Source organism: Rattus norvegicus, chromosome 2, assembly GCF_021556685.1.
Source record: "Rattus norvegicus strain SHRSP/BbbUtx chromosome 2, alternate assembly SHRSP_T2T, whole genome shotgun sequence".
Classification (NCBI taxonomy): domain Eukaryota; kingdom Metazoa; phylum Chordata; class Mammalia; order Rodentia; family Muridae; genus Rattus; species Rattus norvegicus.
The window spans coordinates 175,045,836-175,060,481 of NC_141535.1; the positions used below are offsets into that span (position 1 = coordinate 175,045,836).

A 14,646-nucleotide genomic window follows, 5' to 3' on the forward strand; every position below is an offset into this window, starting at 1 on the left:
CCCTTTGTCAGAAGGTATCTTAGGGCTGGAGAGATGGCTCAGCAGTTAAGAGAACTGATTGCTCTTCCAGAGGTCCTGAGTTCAGTTTCCAGCAACCACATGGTGGCTCACAACCATCTGTAATGTGATCTGATGCCCTCTTCTGGTGTGCCTGAAGACAGCAACAGTGTATTTAGATAGATAGATAGATAGATAGATAGATAGATAGATAGATAGATAGATAGATATAGAGAGAGAGAGGAGAAATTATCAATTGCAGATAGCTTCTTGATTAGGGATAGAAGCCCATGTTCACTTCCCCATCTTAGCCAGGACCTGTCTAGCTTGAACCTATGCAGGTCCCATGAATGTTGCCACAGTCTCTGAGTGTTATGTCAAGAATACATTGTTTCAGGGGTTGGGGATTTAGCTCAGTGGTAGAGCGCTTGCCTAGCAAGCGCAAGGCCCTGGGTTCGGTCCCCAGCTCCGGAAAAAAAAGAAAAAAGAAAAAGAAAAAAAAAAAAGAATACATTGTTTCCTTGGAGACATTCATCCACTCTGGCTTACAATCTTTCCACTGCTCCTTCCAAACAGACCCTGAGCCTTTAGGGGTTGAGATTCCATTTAGTACTGAGTGCCCCACAGTTTCTCTCTTTGTACCCTTTCCAGTTATGGGTCTCCATATTAATTTCTATCGACTACAAGAAAAGCTTCTCTGAGGCGGGTTGATCCAGACACTGATCTATGTATAGGAATAGCAATTTGTTATTAGAATTTTTTTAGGTTTTGTGAGACAGGGTTTCTCTGTGTAGTCCTGGCTGTCCTAGAACTGGCTCTGTAGGCCAAGCTGGCCTCACACTCAGAGGTCCGCCTGCCTCTGACTCCTGAGGGCTGCGATTAAAGATGTGTAACACTGTCCAACTTGGGGGCTCATTTTATTGCTATATTCCTTTAGTAAAATAATAGTGGTCGGTTTGCCCCTAAGCCCATGGCCTATTTAGTCTTAGGTTCTTGGCCACTTTAACAGGATCAGGAATGAGTTCCACCTTATAGAGTGAACCTTAAATCCAATCAGAAAGTGCCTGGCTACTCCATAACATTTGTGCCAATGTAACACCAATATATCCGCAGGCAGGTCACTATTGAAGGTCACAGGGTTAGTAGCTGGTTGATACTGTGATGGCCTTTCTCCCCCAGTAGCATGCAGAGTATATACTAGTATTATGCATGAAAGTCAATAGAGGTACAGCTTCTACCTGGCCATTCAATCGACTTCTCCATGTTTAATGCCAGAACTAAGTGTTGTCTTCAGTTAGAGAGCCTTACCATCAAGTTGTAGAGAACAACCAATAGATTTGGCAATAGGCTGTGATGTTTGGGGGTGTCTCAATTAGGGTTTCCGTGACCTCTGTTCTCTTGCATTGGCCTAACTCTCCTATTGTGATATTCCAGCTGTGGTCTTATTTGTTGTTTGTTTGTTTTCCAAGACATGAATTTTCTATGTAGCCCTAGCTGTGCTAGAACTTGCTCTGTATACCAGGCTGCCCTCAAACTCAGAGATCCCCCTGCCTCTGCCTTCTGAGTGCTGGGCATGGGACAAAAAATATGCTGTCTTTTGCATTTCTTTTTAAGATTATTTATTTGTTATATATGAGTACACTGTCTTCACACACACCAGAAAAGGGCATCAGATCTCATTACAGATGGTTGTGAGCCATCAATGTGGTTGTTGGGATTTGAACTCAGTACCTCTGGAAGAGCAGCCAGTGCTCTCAACCGCTGAGCCATCTCTCCAGCCCTGTCTTTTGCATTTCTTTTTTTTTTTTTATTTTATTTATTTATTATATATTATGATTACACTGTCGCTATCTTCAGACACACCAGAAGAGGGCATCAGACTCATTTCAGATGGTTGTGAGCCACCATGTGGTTGCTGGGATTTGAACTCAGGACCTTGGGAAGAGCAGTCGGTGCTCTTAACCACTGAGCCATCTCTCCAGCCCTGTCTTTTGCATTTCTAAGCCACGTTAAATATAACGATGTGGGTCATAGAATCTGGTTTCCTGGGTAGATGCCAAAAAATGCAGAAGATGTCAGCTGCCCAGTGTACCCTGCCTCTGGCTCGCAAGTTCTATCTCTTACAAGCCCCACAGCCTCCCAAGATAGCAACTACCTGCTTGGAAGCACACAATGGACAAAGCTGTGAGATAGTTCGGAATGGACCACAACCGCCAATCCTGCCATTTCTAGCAGTGACATGTATACTTAGCGAATCCCCTAAGGTTGCTTAGTGTTGCCCTAATTTGAATCCTTCATCTGCTCAAAGACGGACACCAGACCCCTCCTCTCTAACTGAGGGTCCCATGGGTCCCACATAACTAACACAGCCCCCCAGCAGCTGGAGCAATGGCCCCATGAGCAAGGTTCCTGCTACACAGCATGTGGGCCTGAGTTGGGAGCCTCGGGATGCACATACAAACTGGGCACACATCTGCAAGCCTGGTGCCGGATTCACAGGAGATAGGTGACTCCCAGAGGGTTAACTGTCCTGCCAGTCTAGCTGAAATTATGAGCTCAAGTCTTAATGAAACACCCTGCCTCAAAAAAATAAGATGGAGAATGGTCAGGGAAGCCACTGGCCTCAACCTCTAGCTTCCTTGTTACATACGTAGGCGAGCGTGCCTGCGGTATAACACATATGTTGAACAAGCACAGACACATATACATATATACACAAAAGTTCTTCCAGAGGTCTAACCCACATCCTTCCTGTTGCAGCTCTGCCCCATTCTCCTCATGTATCTCCTCAAAGCAAAATTCTGAGTATGAATCTCTGAGAAGCCTTATAACGCTTTTAGAGAGGGGACAAAGGTCAGATAGCAAGAACATCTCATACCTAACCCACCCCTACCCAGGGGCCTGCCTTCCAGAAACAAGACGGTAGCCCGACTGCACTTTCCATGACGTGGGTCCTTTCAGAGACAAAGGCAGTGGGTAAAGTGACATTTCCTGCCCCTGGGGGAAAAAGTGGGAGGAGAGATGAGCTGCTGCCGAGTGTGCACCTCTTTTGAGAGCACACACACCTGCTTCTATGGAGTTCTGCTTGGCCCAGACATGTCCCCAAGGTACGTGGAAAGTTCTATCCCTCCTGCCTCCCTGAGCCTGAGCTCCCACTTCTCGGTTAAGCAATTGACCCAAGCCAGAGCTGCCATGGTGCCCACAGCTTTCGGTCCATCTCCGGGGCTCTGCATCTCTGCATCCCTGAGGGCAGAGGATGGGATCCCAAGAGGTTGTTAAGGGACTGGAACAAGAGGGTGGAAGGAGATGGCAGGTGGAAGAGTCTCAATCAAGGGAAGGCCTGGCCTAAGGGACCTACCTCTCTACAGGCCTCCAGGGCTCAGAGATCTAGCCTAATCCCCAGGGTTCTTGTTTTACTGATGACCCTTCTGTTGTCACAGCCCCTTTGAAATGCCTTGACTCCTTTTTCCTATTCCTGGGGTCCCTACCCACTACCCCCTGGTACACACTTGCACTTCTGTCCTCATGGCAGTCCCTGTCGGGAAAGCCATTTGGAGCTGTTTAAGAGCCTGAAATCTAGAAGGGAGGGAGAGGTGGTCTGCCTCGGGGAAACCTCAGCAATCTCCCTTGTGCCAACAGGGAATCATGAAGCCACCTCCCCAACCTTCAGCACCTTCCAGCCCATGAACCTGACCCAGGGGAGATGCCAGGACTTGGGTTGTGGGGGCAAGCCCAGCATGCAGGCTCTGAGGGAACAGGAGGTTCAGCTCAGCCCCAGGGTCACCCACACGGTGGTGAGTAGAAACTTGGGTGGGTACAGCTGCCTCCTCCACTGACATCCTCTCAAGGATGAGGGCATTCACCGGAGCCCATGTCAATATGAGAGCCCACAGGAATAAATGGTTAGCTGAGGACCGGAAGCAGGAAGTGGGGAGTGCCTTCCTCCCATGCATAGCTACCCACTTGCCCTCAGTTTCCTTGGCCCTGAAAATCTCAGACCCAGTCATCAGGGGACCAGGACACAGCACACTGGCACCAAATGCAGTTGTCTGCATACTGTGTCAGCACCTCCATTTGCCCGGAGCATTCCAGATCTTTTTTTTTTCAGTTCCTTTTCCTCTCACCAACCAGCTCAGTTTCCTTTACTAGAGAGGAAGCCACTCTCCCTCCCCTGGCCTGAGGTGACTGCCTGTACCATCTCCTGCCCTCTAGGGCCACTATGGAAGATACAGAAGGAATTTAAGTCAGTGGCCTTGGAAAGGACTTTCTGGGCAATCTCACCCTAAAATAGATTAGGGGAGGAGCTAGAATGAGGATAAAAAGGAGGCAGCATGGGGTCAGAAGAAGTCCTATAATCATGGCTGCTTCTGTCCCTGACTTCTCATGCCCAGGCCTCTGCCTCAGCCCCAGGAGCTGCCTGGGTCCTAGAGAGTGTCAACAGGGAGGAAGAGGAACCTGGGAAAGGTGAACTGTCATTGCAAGCTGAGACCAGAGCATGGGTTCAGAAGACCCAGGCCCACTGGCTCTTGCTCAGGACTGCCCCGCTTTGGTTCCATGGCTTCATTACCAGAAGGTGAGTCACAGAGGAAGAAACCCCCACAGGGTCCTGAGTCAGTCAGGGAAATCCTGACATCTAGGGCTCTAACTTCCAGGTCTCCGTCTCTCGGCTCTCTTCTCTCCTCCCGTTTCTCGATCTTTTTCACACCAGAAGAAGGCATCAGATCCAATTGCATTTGCTGGGAATTGAACTCAGGACCTCTGGAAGAGCAGTCAGTGCTCTTAACCGCTGAGCCATCTCTCCAGCCAGATCCCCCATTTCCCAATCCTACTTCTCTTTCATTATCTCCAGCTTTCGACTTCTAAACTTTATTACTGTAACTACCATGTCTGTTGCTGCTGCAGCTCCCGCTCCCTGCTGCTGCAGCTCCCGCTCCCTGCTGCCCTGCAGATGGAGCAGGAACTCAGTCCCCTCTCCCTCTCATCTCCACTTAGTCTTGGTATGCTTGTTTGGGGTGGAGGTGAGAGGTCTCTTAAGGGAGGAGACAGAAATGAGGTCGCAAGTCAAGAACTGACTCCACACTTCTCTCCAGGGAAGCTGAGAGGCTACTGCAGTCCCAACCTCTAGGATGCTATCTGGTGCGCTTCAGCGAGAGCGCTGTGACCTTCGTGCTGTCCTACAGGTGAGGGGCGGTCCTCATGGACCAGCTGGAGGCGGGGCTTCGTGCTAACTAAGGGGCAAGCCCCTGTGCTGACCGCTCTCTCCAAAGAGAGCTCAAGATGCTTCCCTCAGCCTGGTGGGGGAAGAAATGCCAAGTCTGACTCAAAGTAACTCTCCAGGAGCCGAACCTGCTGCCGTCACTTCCTCCTTGCTCAGCTAGGGGATGGGCGCCACGTGGTGCTGGGTGAAGACAGTGCCCACTCGCAGCTTCAGGACCTGCTTCAACACTACACAGAGTGCCCCCTCAGCCCCTACGGGGAGATGCTCACCCAACCCCTTGCTCGCCAGGTGAGCCTTTACCCAAATTCCATAACTGAATGTCATCGTCGCCGCCACCCCTACCAAGTCCAGGTTACTGGCCTCTCTGTCTTTCTCATCCCAATCCACGATCGGCCACACTGACTTACCCACACCTCTTCCAGAAAGGTGTCCTTTCACGACCAGACCAGCCACAAAGAACAGGGTACGGAGAGGCAGAGAGGCAGTCAAGTTAAATTAAGCAAAGTTTACTTAGTCTCCAGAGCAGGGCTGAGAGGGAGAGATTCTGTCAATAAACCTGTGGCCAAGACAGATGGGCATCTCGCTCACAAACCTTACTACAGTAGCAACGACAGACAGTGGCTACGATAGACCCTACTTAGCTTGACAGACGTCAGGGACCTTCAAAAAGTGCAGGCGCTTCAGACCACTGTGTATTGAGAGAAATAGGTTAAACACGGAGGAAATAAACAGTCGCGATTTATATCTATCTCCTGGCCTTCACAAGGCATCTATTCTAAGATAAGGCAGATGCCGTAAGTGACACAGAGAACACGTTGATAACAGGAAGGGTGAGTGCTAGGAAGAAAGCCAAGCAGAGATGGAGAACAACAGGATAGGAGAACAACAGACACAGCAGAGAAGCTAAGGGACATCTGAGCAGAGCCCTGAATGGTGTCAGAGGGAGCTGTGCAGACAGCTGGAGAAAAAGCATTTGGCGTGGAAGTGACAGCAGGGGCAAAGGCCCTGATGGGGGAGGATGTCTGAGGTGTCTGAGGACTGAGCAGTGAGGAAGCAGCCTCACTGTGAGCAGAAGTGAGGATCAGGATGATGGATGGACAGAGAGGTCGGAAGTGAGGTCAGAAGGGAGACGTAAGGGGGCCCTGTGGCTCTTACAAGGCTCTAAGGTTTTATTCTGAATAAGATTTGATTACATCGATGAGTTAGAAGCAAGGGCCTCACCTGACAAGGTCATGAGGGTCCAACAAGGCTGCAGGAGGTGAAGACTACAATGTTTCAGAGAGCCTCCGTTCTCTGGGGTGTGGGGAGTGGGGTAATGGGGTGTGAAGGGGCGTTAGGGCCAAACAAGGCCACCCGAGATGGAAACTGCGGTTGCGTCAGGGTTTCAGAAGTTGATGGGCCTGGCTAGCACAGGGGAAGTCGAAGGAGTAAGAGAGGGCCTGTGGGCTGTTTAGAGTGTAGGGTTGACAGGGTCTTTGCAGAACAAACAAGGAACTGGGAAGACGTTTAGATGAAGGAGCCTGTCTGAACCAGGTGTGGAAATATTTGTAGTTTGAGTTGTCAAGTAGGAAGCTTCGGGCTCAGAAATAGCTGGAGGGGCTTGTCTAGCTCCAGGCTACAATTTCAGTCACCAGCTCCACAGGAGAAAACAGGAAAAGGCAATGGGAATCTGTAGGACTGAATCCAGTCTGGAAAAAGGGTCAGAACAGGAACTAGGTCCAGCACAATCAAACTTGAAGGTCTGGAACCTTCTTGAGCAGGAAGCCCTGGCATGGGCTAGAGAGACTGGGCAAAGAGACTGCAGAATGGTGAGAGTGGGAACCAGTGGGGATGTGTGTGCACCTGAACGGTGGTGCTGGCTGCATGTGGGCTCAGAGAAGATGTAACCCATTGTCGGAGGACAGAGGACAGCTTGTGTTGGGTTTGATGAAGGAGGAGGGTGAGGTATTGACGCTGACTTCCCTGCTGTTCGGGCATCAGGGTGAGTCTACTGCTTTCTCAAGGAGAGGTGAAATACAGGGTAGACACAGGAGAAAGAATTCTCATCTGGATCTAGGAAGCCAGACGCAGAGGGCATGTGGAGCCCTGCGTGAGGCTAGCCTTAATGCTGTGCTAAAAACATAACTACCACGGAGCAGTTAGAAGGGAAGGTTTGTCTCTCCTGAGTGGTCTCTGCCCCCAAACACGAAGCTTCTATCTTCATACATTAAGCTTCTTGAGCCTGAAGAAGTAAGGGCCAGCAGTTATGGAGGTTGGTTCCCGGAGGCAAAAACTCCCAAAGCCTAAAGCCTCCCAATTTTATGCAACTGTAAGTACAGATGAGACAGTCTTGGCCCTCATTCCAGACGGTTCATTGTTAGACACACCTGTGAACAGAGTTTGCTTCCGTCCACAGTTCCCAGGCCCCCTCAACACCCACCCCCTCTATCACACAGAGAACCTGGCACACACACACACACACACACAAACACACACACACACCATACACACACACACACACACACACAAACACACACACACACACCATACACACACACACACCATACACACACACACCACACACACACCACACACACACACCACACACACACCACACACACACACACACCACACATACACACACACACACCACACACACACACCACACACACACACACCACACACACACCACACATACACACACACCACACACACACACACCACACACACACCACACACACACACCACACACACACCACACACACACCACACACACACACACACCACACATACACACACACCACACACACACACACCACACACACACCACACATACACACACACACTCACACACACCACACACACACACACCACACATACACACACACACCACACACACCACACACACCACACACACACACACCACACACACACACACCACACACACACACCACACACACACACACCACACACACCATACACACACACACCACACACACATACACACACCACACACACACCACACACACACACACACACACACACACACACACACACACACTGTCTCCCCCACCCTCTCAGACCTAATTGCTTTTCCTGGATCGCTTGTCACCAACCGCCCCAACCCTGCATCCTCCTTCTTTTCCTGCAGACAGCTGAGCCTGCCGGTCTTTCCCTAAGGGGTGAATCAGACTCTGGAAGCAGAAGACATGACCCAGACACCCAGCACAGCCTGTTCATCCAACAGGGGCAGGCCCATGCCCAGGCCCCAGGACATAAAGAGAAAGTGAGGGCCTCCCAACAGAAGAAGGTACTGTATTGATCAAGTCAGCCTGGGGATGGGGGGGGGGGGAGTGTCAGGGCATGGAGAGGGAACACAGGACGGAGGGAGAGGTCAGGAAGGGAAGGCTCTCATGGGTAGAGGCTCAGGCTGTGATAGGCCTGGGCTTAGACCCTGTCTCCACAGTTCTCATTAATTCTCTTCCCTGGCCTTGCCTTTTTCCCTAGACTTCCCAGGCATCCAGACCCAGGCCCCCCATTCCTGCCAAGCCTCAGCTACCTCTTGAAGTCTATACAAGTCCTGCTCCACGACCTCATCAGGCCCTACCCATTAACCCCGTCTACCAGGAGCCTGATGAACCCATAGCCTTCTATGCCATGGGGCGGGGCAGCCCTGGGGATGCTCCTAGTAATATCTATGCTGAGGTGGATGGCCCACGGGAAATGCCACCCATTGGGCACCCCACCCTCCATAAGTGCTGGTCCAGGCCTATCTCAGGAGGCCAGGGAAAGGGGGTACAGGGAAAGAAAAGCTCAAGAAGGCCAGCAGGAAGAGGGAGCCCCTCCTGAACGGCAGGCAAGGCGAAGAAAGAAGCAGGCTGAACCAAAATGGAATGGACCATGCTACTGAAAACCTTTGCCCAGCCCCAGGCCTGAGGTTGTTCCTGGACATGCACATGGACTCAGCTTTGTCAAGCTCTACCTGCCCCTACTCCTGAGAACATTAAAGGTGATGGGTTTCCTTCAACCTTTCTCCATCCCAGGCTGCCTCTTGACAGTCAGGCCTTCCTCAGACACATGTGGCACTGATCCAGTTCCTCGGAGAAGAGCGCTTAGGAGCCCATGCATTGCCACCAGTGGGCTCAGAGGAGGAGGCCACCCATTGTGTGCTTGCCCTCACAGTTTCCCCCACAGATAGTTTCATGTCTGAATGTGGTATTAATATTAAATGAGTTGGACTCTTGCCCCTGTACCTGCCTCAGGTTCTTCCTCAGCCTTCCTTTCTGCTGCCACCAAAGACTCCTGCTGGGCCTTCGCCAGCTCAGTTCACCTGTGCCATGCCAGCTCCTGCCCTCTTAACCCTGGGTTCATCCAGGCTTTGCCAGGGTTCCAAAGCCACTCGAACATTGATTCAGCCAATCTCACTCCCACCCTACACACACACACACACACACACACACACACACACACACACACACACACACACCACTGTCCACCTGTGTCCCATATCCTGACTGATTAGCTCCCAGCACCCAGCTATCCAGCCAGAAATGTAAGGTCCCTAAACATCTCCGTCCTCTTTACTTCAATCTCTGTAGGTCAATAACGTCTGCCTTCTCCCCCGACCCATTCTAGTCCCTGCCATCTTCTCATCAAGACTTTTCTAAGAACAATGGGTTTTTTTGGTTGTTGTTGTCATTTTTGAGACTCGGCCTCACTGTGCAGCCGTAGTCTCCTAGAAGTCACTGTGGTATAGACAAGGGTGACTTAGCCTTTGTAGGTATCTGCTTGATTCAGCCTCCCAAAGAATGCTGGGGTGCTCAACACACCTGGCAAGGTCTCTTGCAGCCCAGGCTGGCTCCCACCTTACTGTGAAGCTGCTGAGGACCTTGAACTTCTGACCCTTTTGCCTCTTCCTCCTGAGTTCTGGGATTACAGCTGTGTACCACCAGGCAGCCCATACAGCGTGTGCGATCAAGACTGGGGCTTGGTACATGCTAGGCAAGCACTTTATTGTCTGAGCCACACCCCAATTTCTCTAAGAGTGGCTTAACTGCTCTCCTAGCACCAGGCTTGTCAGTTCTGACCCATTCTTCCCTGAGAAAGCAAAAATGGGCTTTCTGAGGCAGCCCTCCAGCTCTTCCTGACACCCCGGCGGGCCACTGGCCCATTATTCTTTATTTCTTCTCTCTCCCCTTCCTACTGAGCATGATGTCCTGGACACAGGCCTGGGGATACTCAGCTATGTCCAAAGTACTGGCCCAAATGCTTGACATGAAGCTGCCACAGGAAGGGAGGGGGAGGAGAAGAGGAGAGACGGAGGAATGGATGGAAACCTAAACCCCCACTGGAGGCCAAAGGGTTAAGACCTTCTAGAGACCATAGACCTGGCCCATGAACAGACCCAGGGAGGACAGACTGTCCAGAGCTGCATTCTGAGGAGCGTGTGGCAGAGCATGGTGGCGCTCTCCTTCCTCATCCCCTACAGGCATGCACTTCTAGATAGGCACTTCAGGACAGAGAGCATGCATGGCTCCCCTCAGGCCTCCGTAGGTGGTAAGTCTGATCCGGGAGGGTAACTTGGGGCGTTTTGTGTCCTAAGACCTTCACAGAGCCCTGGGTCCTTTCTTAGGGAAGGCAGGTGGAATAGACTCCAGGTGAGCAAAGCTCCTTCATCTGCAACAAGGAGGTGTCATCCCGAATGCCAACTCCAATCCATTGGTCTCGGCTGCCTAGCGTGCGGCACTGGAAGGATATTAAGGTCAGATCTAAGCTCAGCAGAAAAGAGCAGGGTGACGGATGAGTGGCGTGCGTCTGCTGTGCATGCGGGAAGGAAGGACGAGCAGCATTTCTTTCTCCTCTATTAATTAAGTCCAGTTCTCTCATTATGCAAATAATGAAACAAGCCAGAGAAGGAGAATGTCTGGGCCAAGGTCATGAATTAAAACCCCTGTTCAGTGTTCCCTATCCATACTCTGAATCCTCTCTTTTCCACAAGGGATGGAGAGAGTTTCTCAGCTAAGAAGCTGGTTGCTTTCCAGAGCTCTGCACTGGGACTTCCCTGCACCCCAGCTTTCCCTGTCCCTCTAACAAGTCTGCCTTCCTTACTCCAAAGCAGCCTGGAGCTCAGAGGAACAAAATGTGGGATCTGTGCTTCCTCATAGCAACACACACACATACACACACGCACACACCACACCACACCACACCACACCACACACAAACACACACCCACATGAATACACACACACACACACACACACCATTCCACACACAAACATACACACATGAATACACACACACACACACACACACACACCATTCCACACACAAACACACACACATAAATATACACACACATGTAAAAGGAACAAATGTGGGATCTGTGCTTCCTCATAGCAACACACACACACACCACACACCACACACATACATCACACACACACACACACACACCACTGTTTCCTCTGAGAGTCGCCAGGAACAAGGCAAGGAACTGTATGTACTAGGGAAGCCATCCTGCCTCCTGTGCCCTGGTTTTTTCTCCTGAAGAGACTGGACCTTAGGAGCCTTTGCATCTGGGCCCTGGTCCAATTGCTGCTGTTGTCTGAGGAATGGTTTGGTGAGAACAGATGTTAGAATTTGTTTGCTGGTTCTTGTCTGGCTAATAAGTCATCAGCCACAAACTCACTCCTCAGGAATCTTAGTCCTTCCAGCTCCTCTCCAACCCTTTTCTCTCTCCCACTGTGGTTCATAGGGGTCTAGAGGTTCAAAGACTCTTAGGCAAAGTTATTGATCTTTTGGCTGAAAGTTGAAAATCTTGAGGACCAGGACACGGGCTCCCTTTGCCAAGTGCTTCTCCCTTAGCTGGGGTAGGCTGGATGGGCAGCCAGGGGCACAGGAGTGGATGCCTATAGAAACAGGCGATTCAGAACTGGGGAGAAGGGTGCCCTCAGAGTCTGTGAGCCCTTGGAGGATGCACACTCCTGGATCGGCTCCAAGTCTCTCCTGGGACTTCCTGACCTCCTGGGTTTAAGCCCTTGTCTCACTCAGGGACCCATCCCCCTCCCTGCCCCACCCTATGGGATTTTCTCCCTTCTCTGCCCAGACTCACTTCAGGACTGGCTTCCTGCCCTAGAACAAAACTCCTCTGGAGACTCTGGAGTCCTGACCAGGGAGGAATCTGCCCTAGGTCCCACTTTCATCTCACACTGGGGGTTTCTGGGGCTGGTCATGCAGTAGGCTGGCCTGTGGCTCCAGAGTCACCTGAGGAGTCTCTGGAGGTAGCCTTTGCCACTGCTCCCCACCCACCTGTTACCCTAATTCTGCTAAGGCTCGGTTAAGGTAACGTGTGCTCTTTGGATCCTGCTTTCTTCCCTAGCTGAGGCACAGCAGTCTGACAGGCTCTTCCCTTCAGTTTTCTTGCAGACAGCAGCCACAACTGCCCCTCCCCCAGCCTGGCACCCGCACCAGCACCAGTGACTAGCCAGTTCTTTCTTCCCCACTCCAGTGCTAATCAGCTGGAGACTCACCGGTTGTGAATCAGCAGTTCCGTGACTGCTGGAGATCTAGAGCCTCCTAATCATGGGAGAGATGGGAGCGAGGGGTGCACGACAACCGACAACCGATAACCGCTCTCCCCAGGAATCAGAGGAGAGAGGCTGAAAACACAAGAAAGGTATCCTGAGAAACGTGGGTAGTCCTCAGGGTAGGTTCCGGGCAGGCAAGAAGAGGGGATGAAAGCAGGGAGTCAGAAAGCAAAGGATTTCCCTAGACTTCCTGGCAGAGCACAGTGGGCACCTACGCCTCTTTAGGGCACTCTACTGTTGAATGCTGCAGACTTTAGGCTTAGGCCAAAGTAGGCCCCAAAGACAAAGTGGGACTGGGGCCTCCCCTGCAGAGATGTGTTTTGCTCGGGCAGCTTTGACTAGTATGACAACTAGGGCCAGCAGGCAGGGGCTTTGGAGATCCCTGTGACACCTAAAGAGAGTGCAGGGTCAGAAAGGGAGGTGACAGAAAGCTCCAGACAGTGAGACAGAGCCCTGACCTTTTCATCCTAACCAAGTCCTGATACTAAGAGACTCCCAGAGGGATAAGGTCCCTGACCTGCCAAAGCTTGAAAAGGTAGCCCAGCCCTGAAGCTGAGCACTTGCCTATGTAAGGCCCAGAGCTCAGTCCCCAGAGCATATGGAAATAAGGTCATGACCCGCCCCGCCCCGCCCCACCCCGCCCTACCGGGCAGTACTACAGACCTCAGGCCTACAACTACAGTGAGGCCCTCAGGTGTGAAATTGATCATCTGAAGAAGGAAAGGGAGCTGACTCCTTGGCTTCCCAGACAGCCTCCTCACATGGGAGGTGGGACCAACTCAGCCTTTTCCAGCCATTCCGTCTGTGACAGCTGATGTTGTCAACTGGAAGAGATCTAAAACCACCCAAGAGGCAAGCCTCCTAGCACATCTGTGCTGTGGCAGCAGTATCTAGACCAAGACTAGCTTCTGAGAATGCTGGTGAGGGACTACTGTTAATTAATGTGGGAAAAATGCTCCTTAATTATGGATGGAACCACTTTTTGGGGCAGGGGATCCTGGACTATAGAAGTGGAGAGTGGGTTGGGGATTTAGCTCAGTGGTAGAGCGCTTGCCTAGCAAGCGCAAGGCCCTGGGTTCGGTCCCCAGCTCTGAAAAAAAGAAGAAAAAAAATAATAAGTGGAGAGCGGAAGCTAAGCAGCTTCATTCATTCACTACTGTTTCCTGGAAACACGGAAGCAATCAGCTGCTTCAAGTTCCTTGTGATGGTTGGTATATGCTAGGCCCAGGGAGTGGCACTGTTAGGAAGTGTGGCCTTCGTGGAGTGTGGACTTTAAGACCCTCAACCTGGGGCTAGAGAGATGGCTCAGCAGTTAAGAGCACTGGCTGCTCTTCAAGAGATCCTGAGTTCAATTCTCAGCAAAGGGTGGCTCACAACCATCTGTAATGTGTCTGTGTCTGTAATCTGGTGCGTCTGAAGACAGCTACAGTACTCATATACATAAAATAAACAAATCTTTAGGACCATCCTGTCTGGAAGTCAGTATTCTGCTAACAGCTTTCAGATGAAGATGTAGAACTCTCAGCTCCTCCTGTACCAGGCCTACCTGGATGCTGCCATGTTCCCACCATTGATGATAATGGACTGACCCTCTGAACCTGTAAGCCAGCCTCAATAAATTGTTGTCCTTATGGAGTTGCCTTGGTCATGGTGTCTATTCACAGCAGTAAAACCCTAACTAAGGCACTCCTGTTGCCTTGACTTCCCTGCCGTGACATGCTTAAAGTATGAGCCAGGAAGAAAAACAAAACAAACTTTTTCCCACCAGATACTTTTGTCAGAATATTTTATCCTATCAACAGAAAAAGAAACTAAGACAGCAACCCTCCTGCCCGGTCCAGGCACTTTGGCCCAGCCTGCTCT

The 14,646-nt window shown here is 51.0% G+C and overlaps 1 protein-coding gene across 2 annotated transcripts; it reads left to right on the forward strand.

Annotated features, from left to right (window-relative positions):
• The first annotated feature begins 2,934 nt into the window (after positions 1 to 2,934).
• On the forward strand, positions 2,935 to 9,444 carry Sh2d2a (SH2 domain containing 2A). 2 transcript variants are annotated; one of them, NM_207605.3, is given in 7 exon segments: positions 3,041 to 3,104; positions 3,637 to 3,791; positions 4,389 to 4,570; positions 5,088 to 5,177; positions 5,335 to 5,503; positions 8,346 to 8,504; positions 8,702 to 9,444. In NM_207605.3, coding segments are annotated over 7 exon segments (1,131 nt in total). In that variant the 5' UTR covers positions 3,041 to 3,070; the 3' UTR covers positions 9,044 to 9,444.
• The last annotated feature ends 5,202 nt before the right edge of the window (positions 9,445 to 14,646 follow it).

Bases quoted from the DNA above. Each gene is read 5' to 3' on its own strand.
- Sh2d2a (XM_087624309.1), top strand. From the start codon at position 3,019: ATGAGCTGCTGCCGAGTGTGCACCTCTTTTGAGAGCACACACACCTGC. The intron at 3,105-5,087 runs GTACGTGGAAAG...ACTTCTCTCCAG, and splicing joins GGCCCAGACATGTCCCCAAG to GGAAGCTGAGAGGCTACTGC. The intron at 8,505-8,701 runs GTACTGTATTGA...CTTTTTCCCTAG, and splicing joins GGGCCTCCCAACAGAAGAAG to ACTTCCCAGGCATCCAGACC.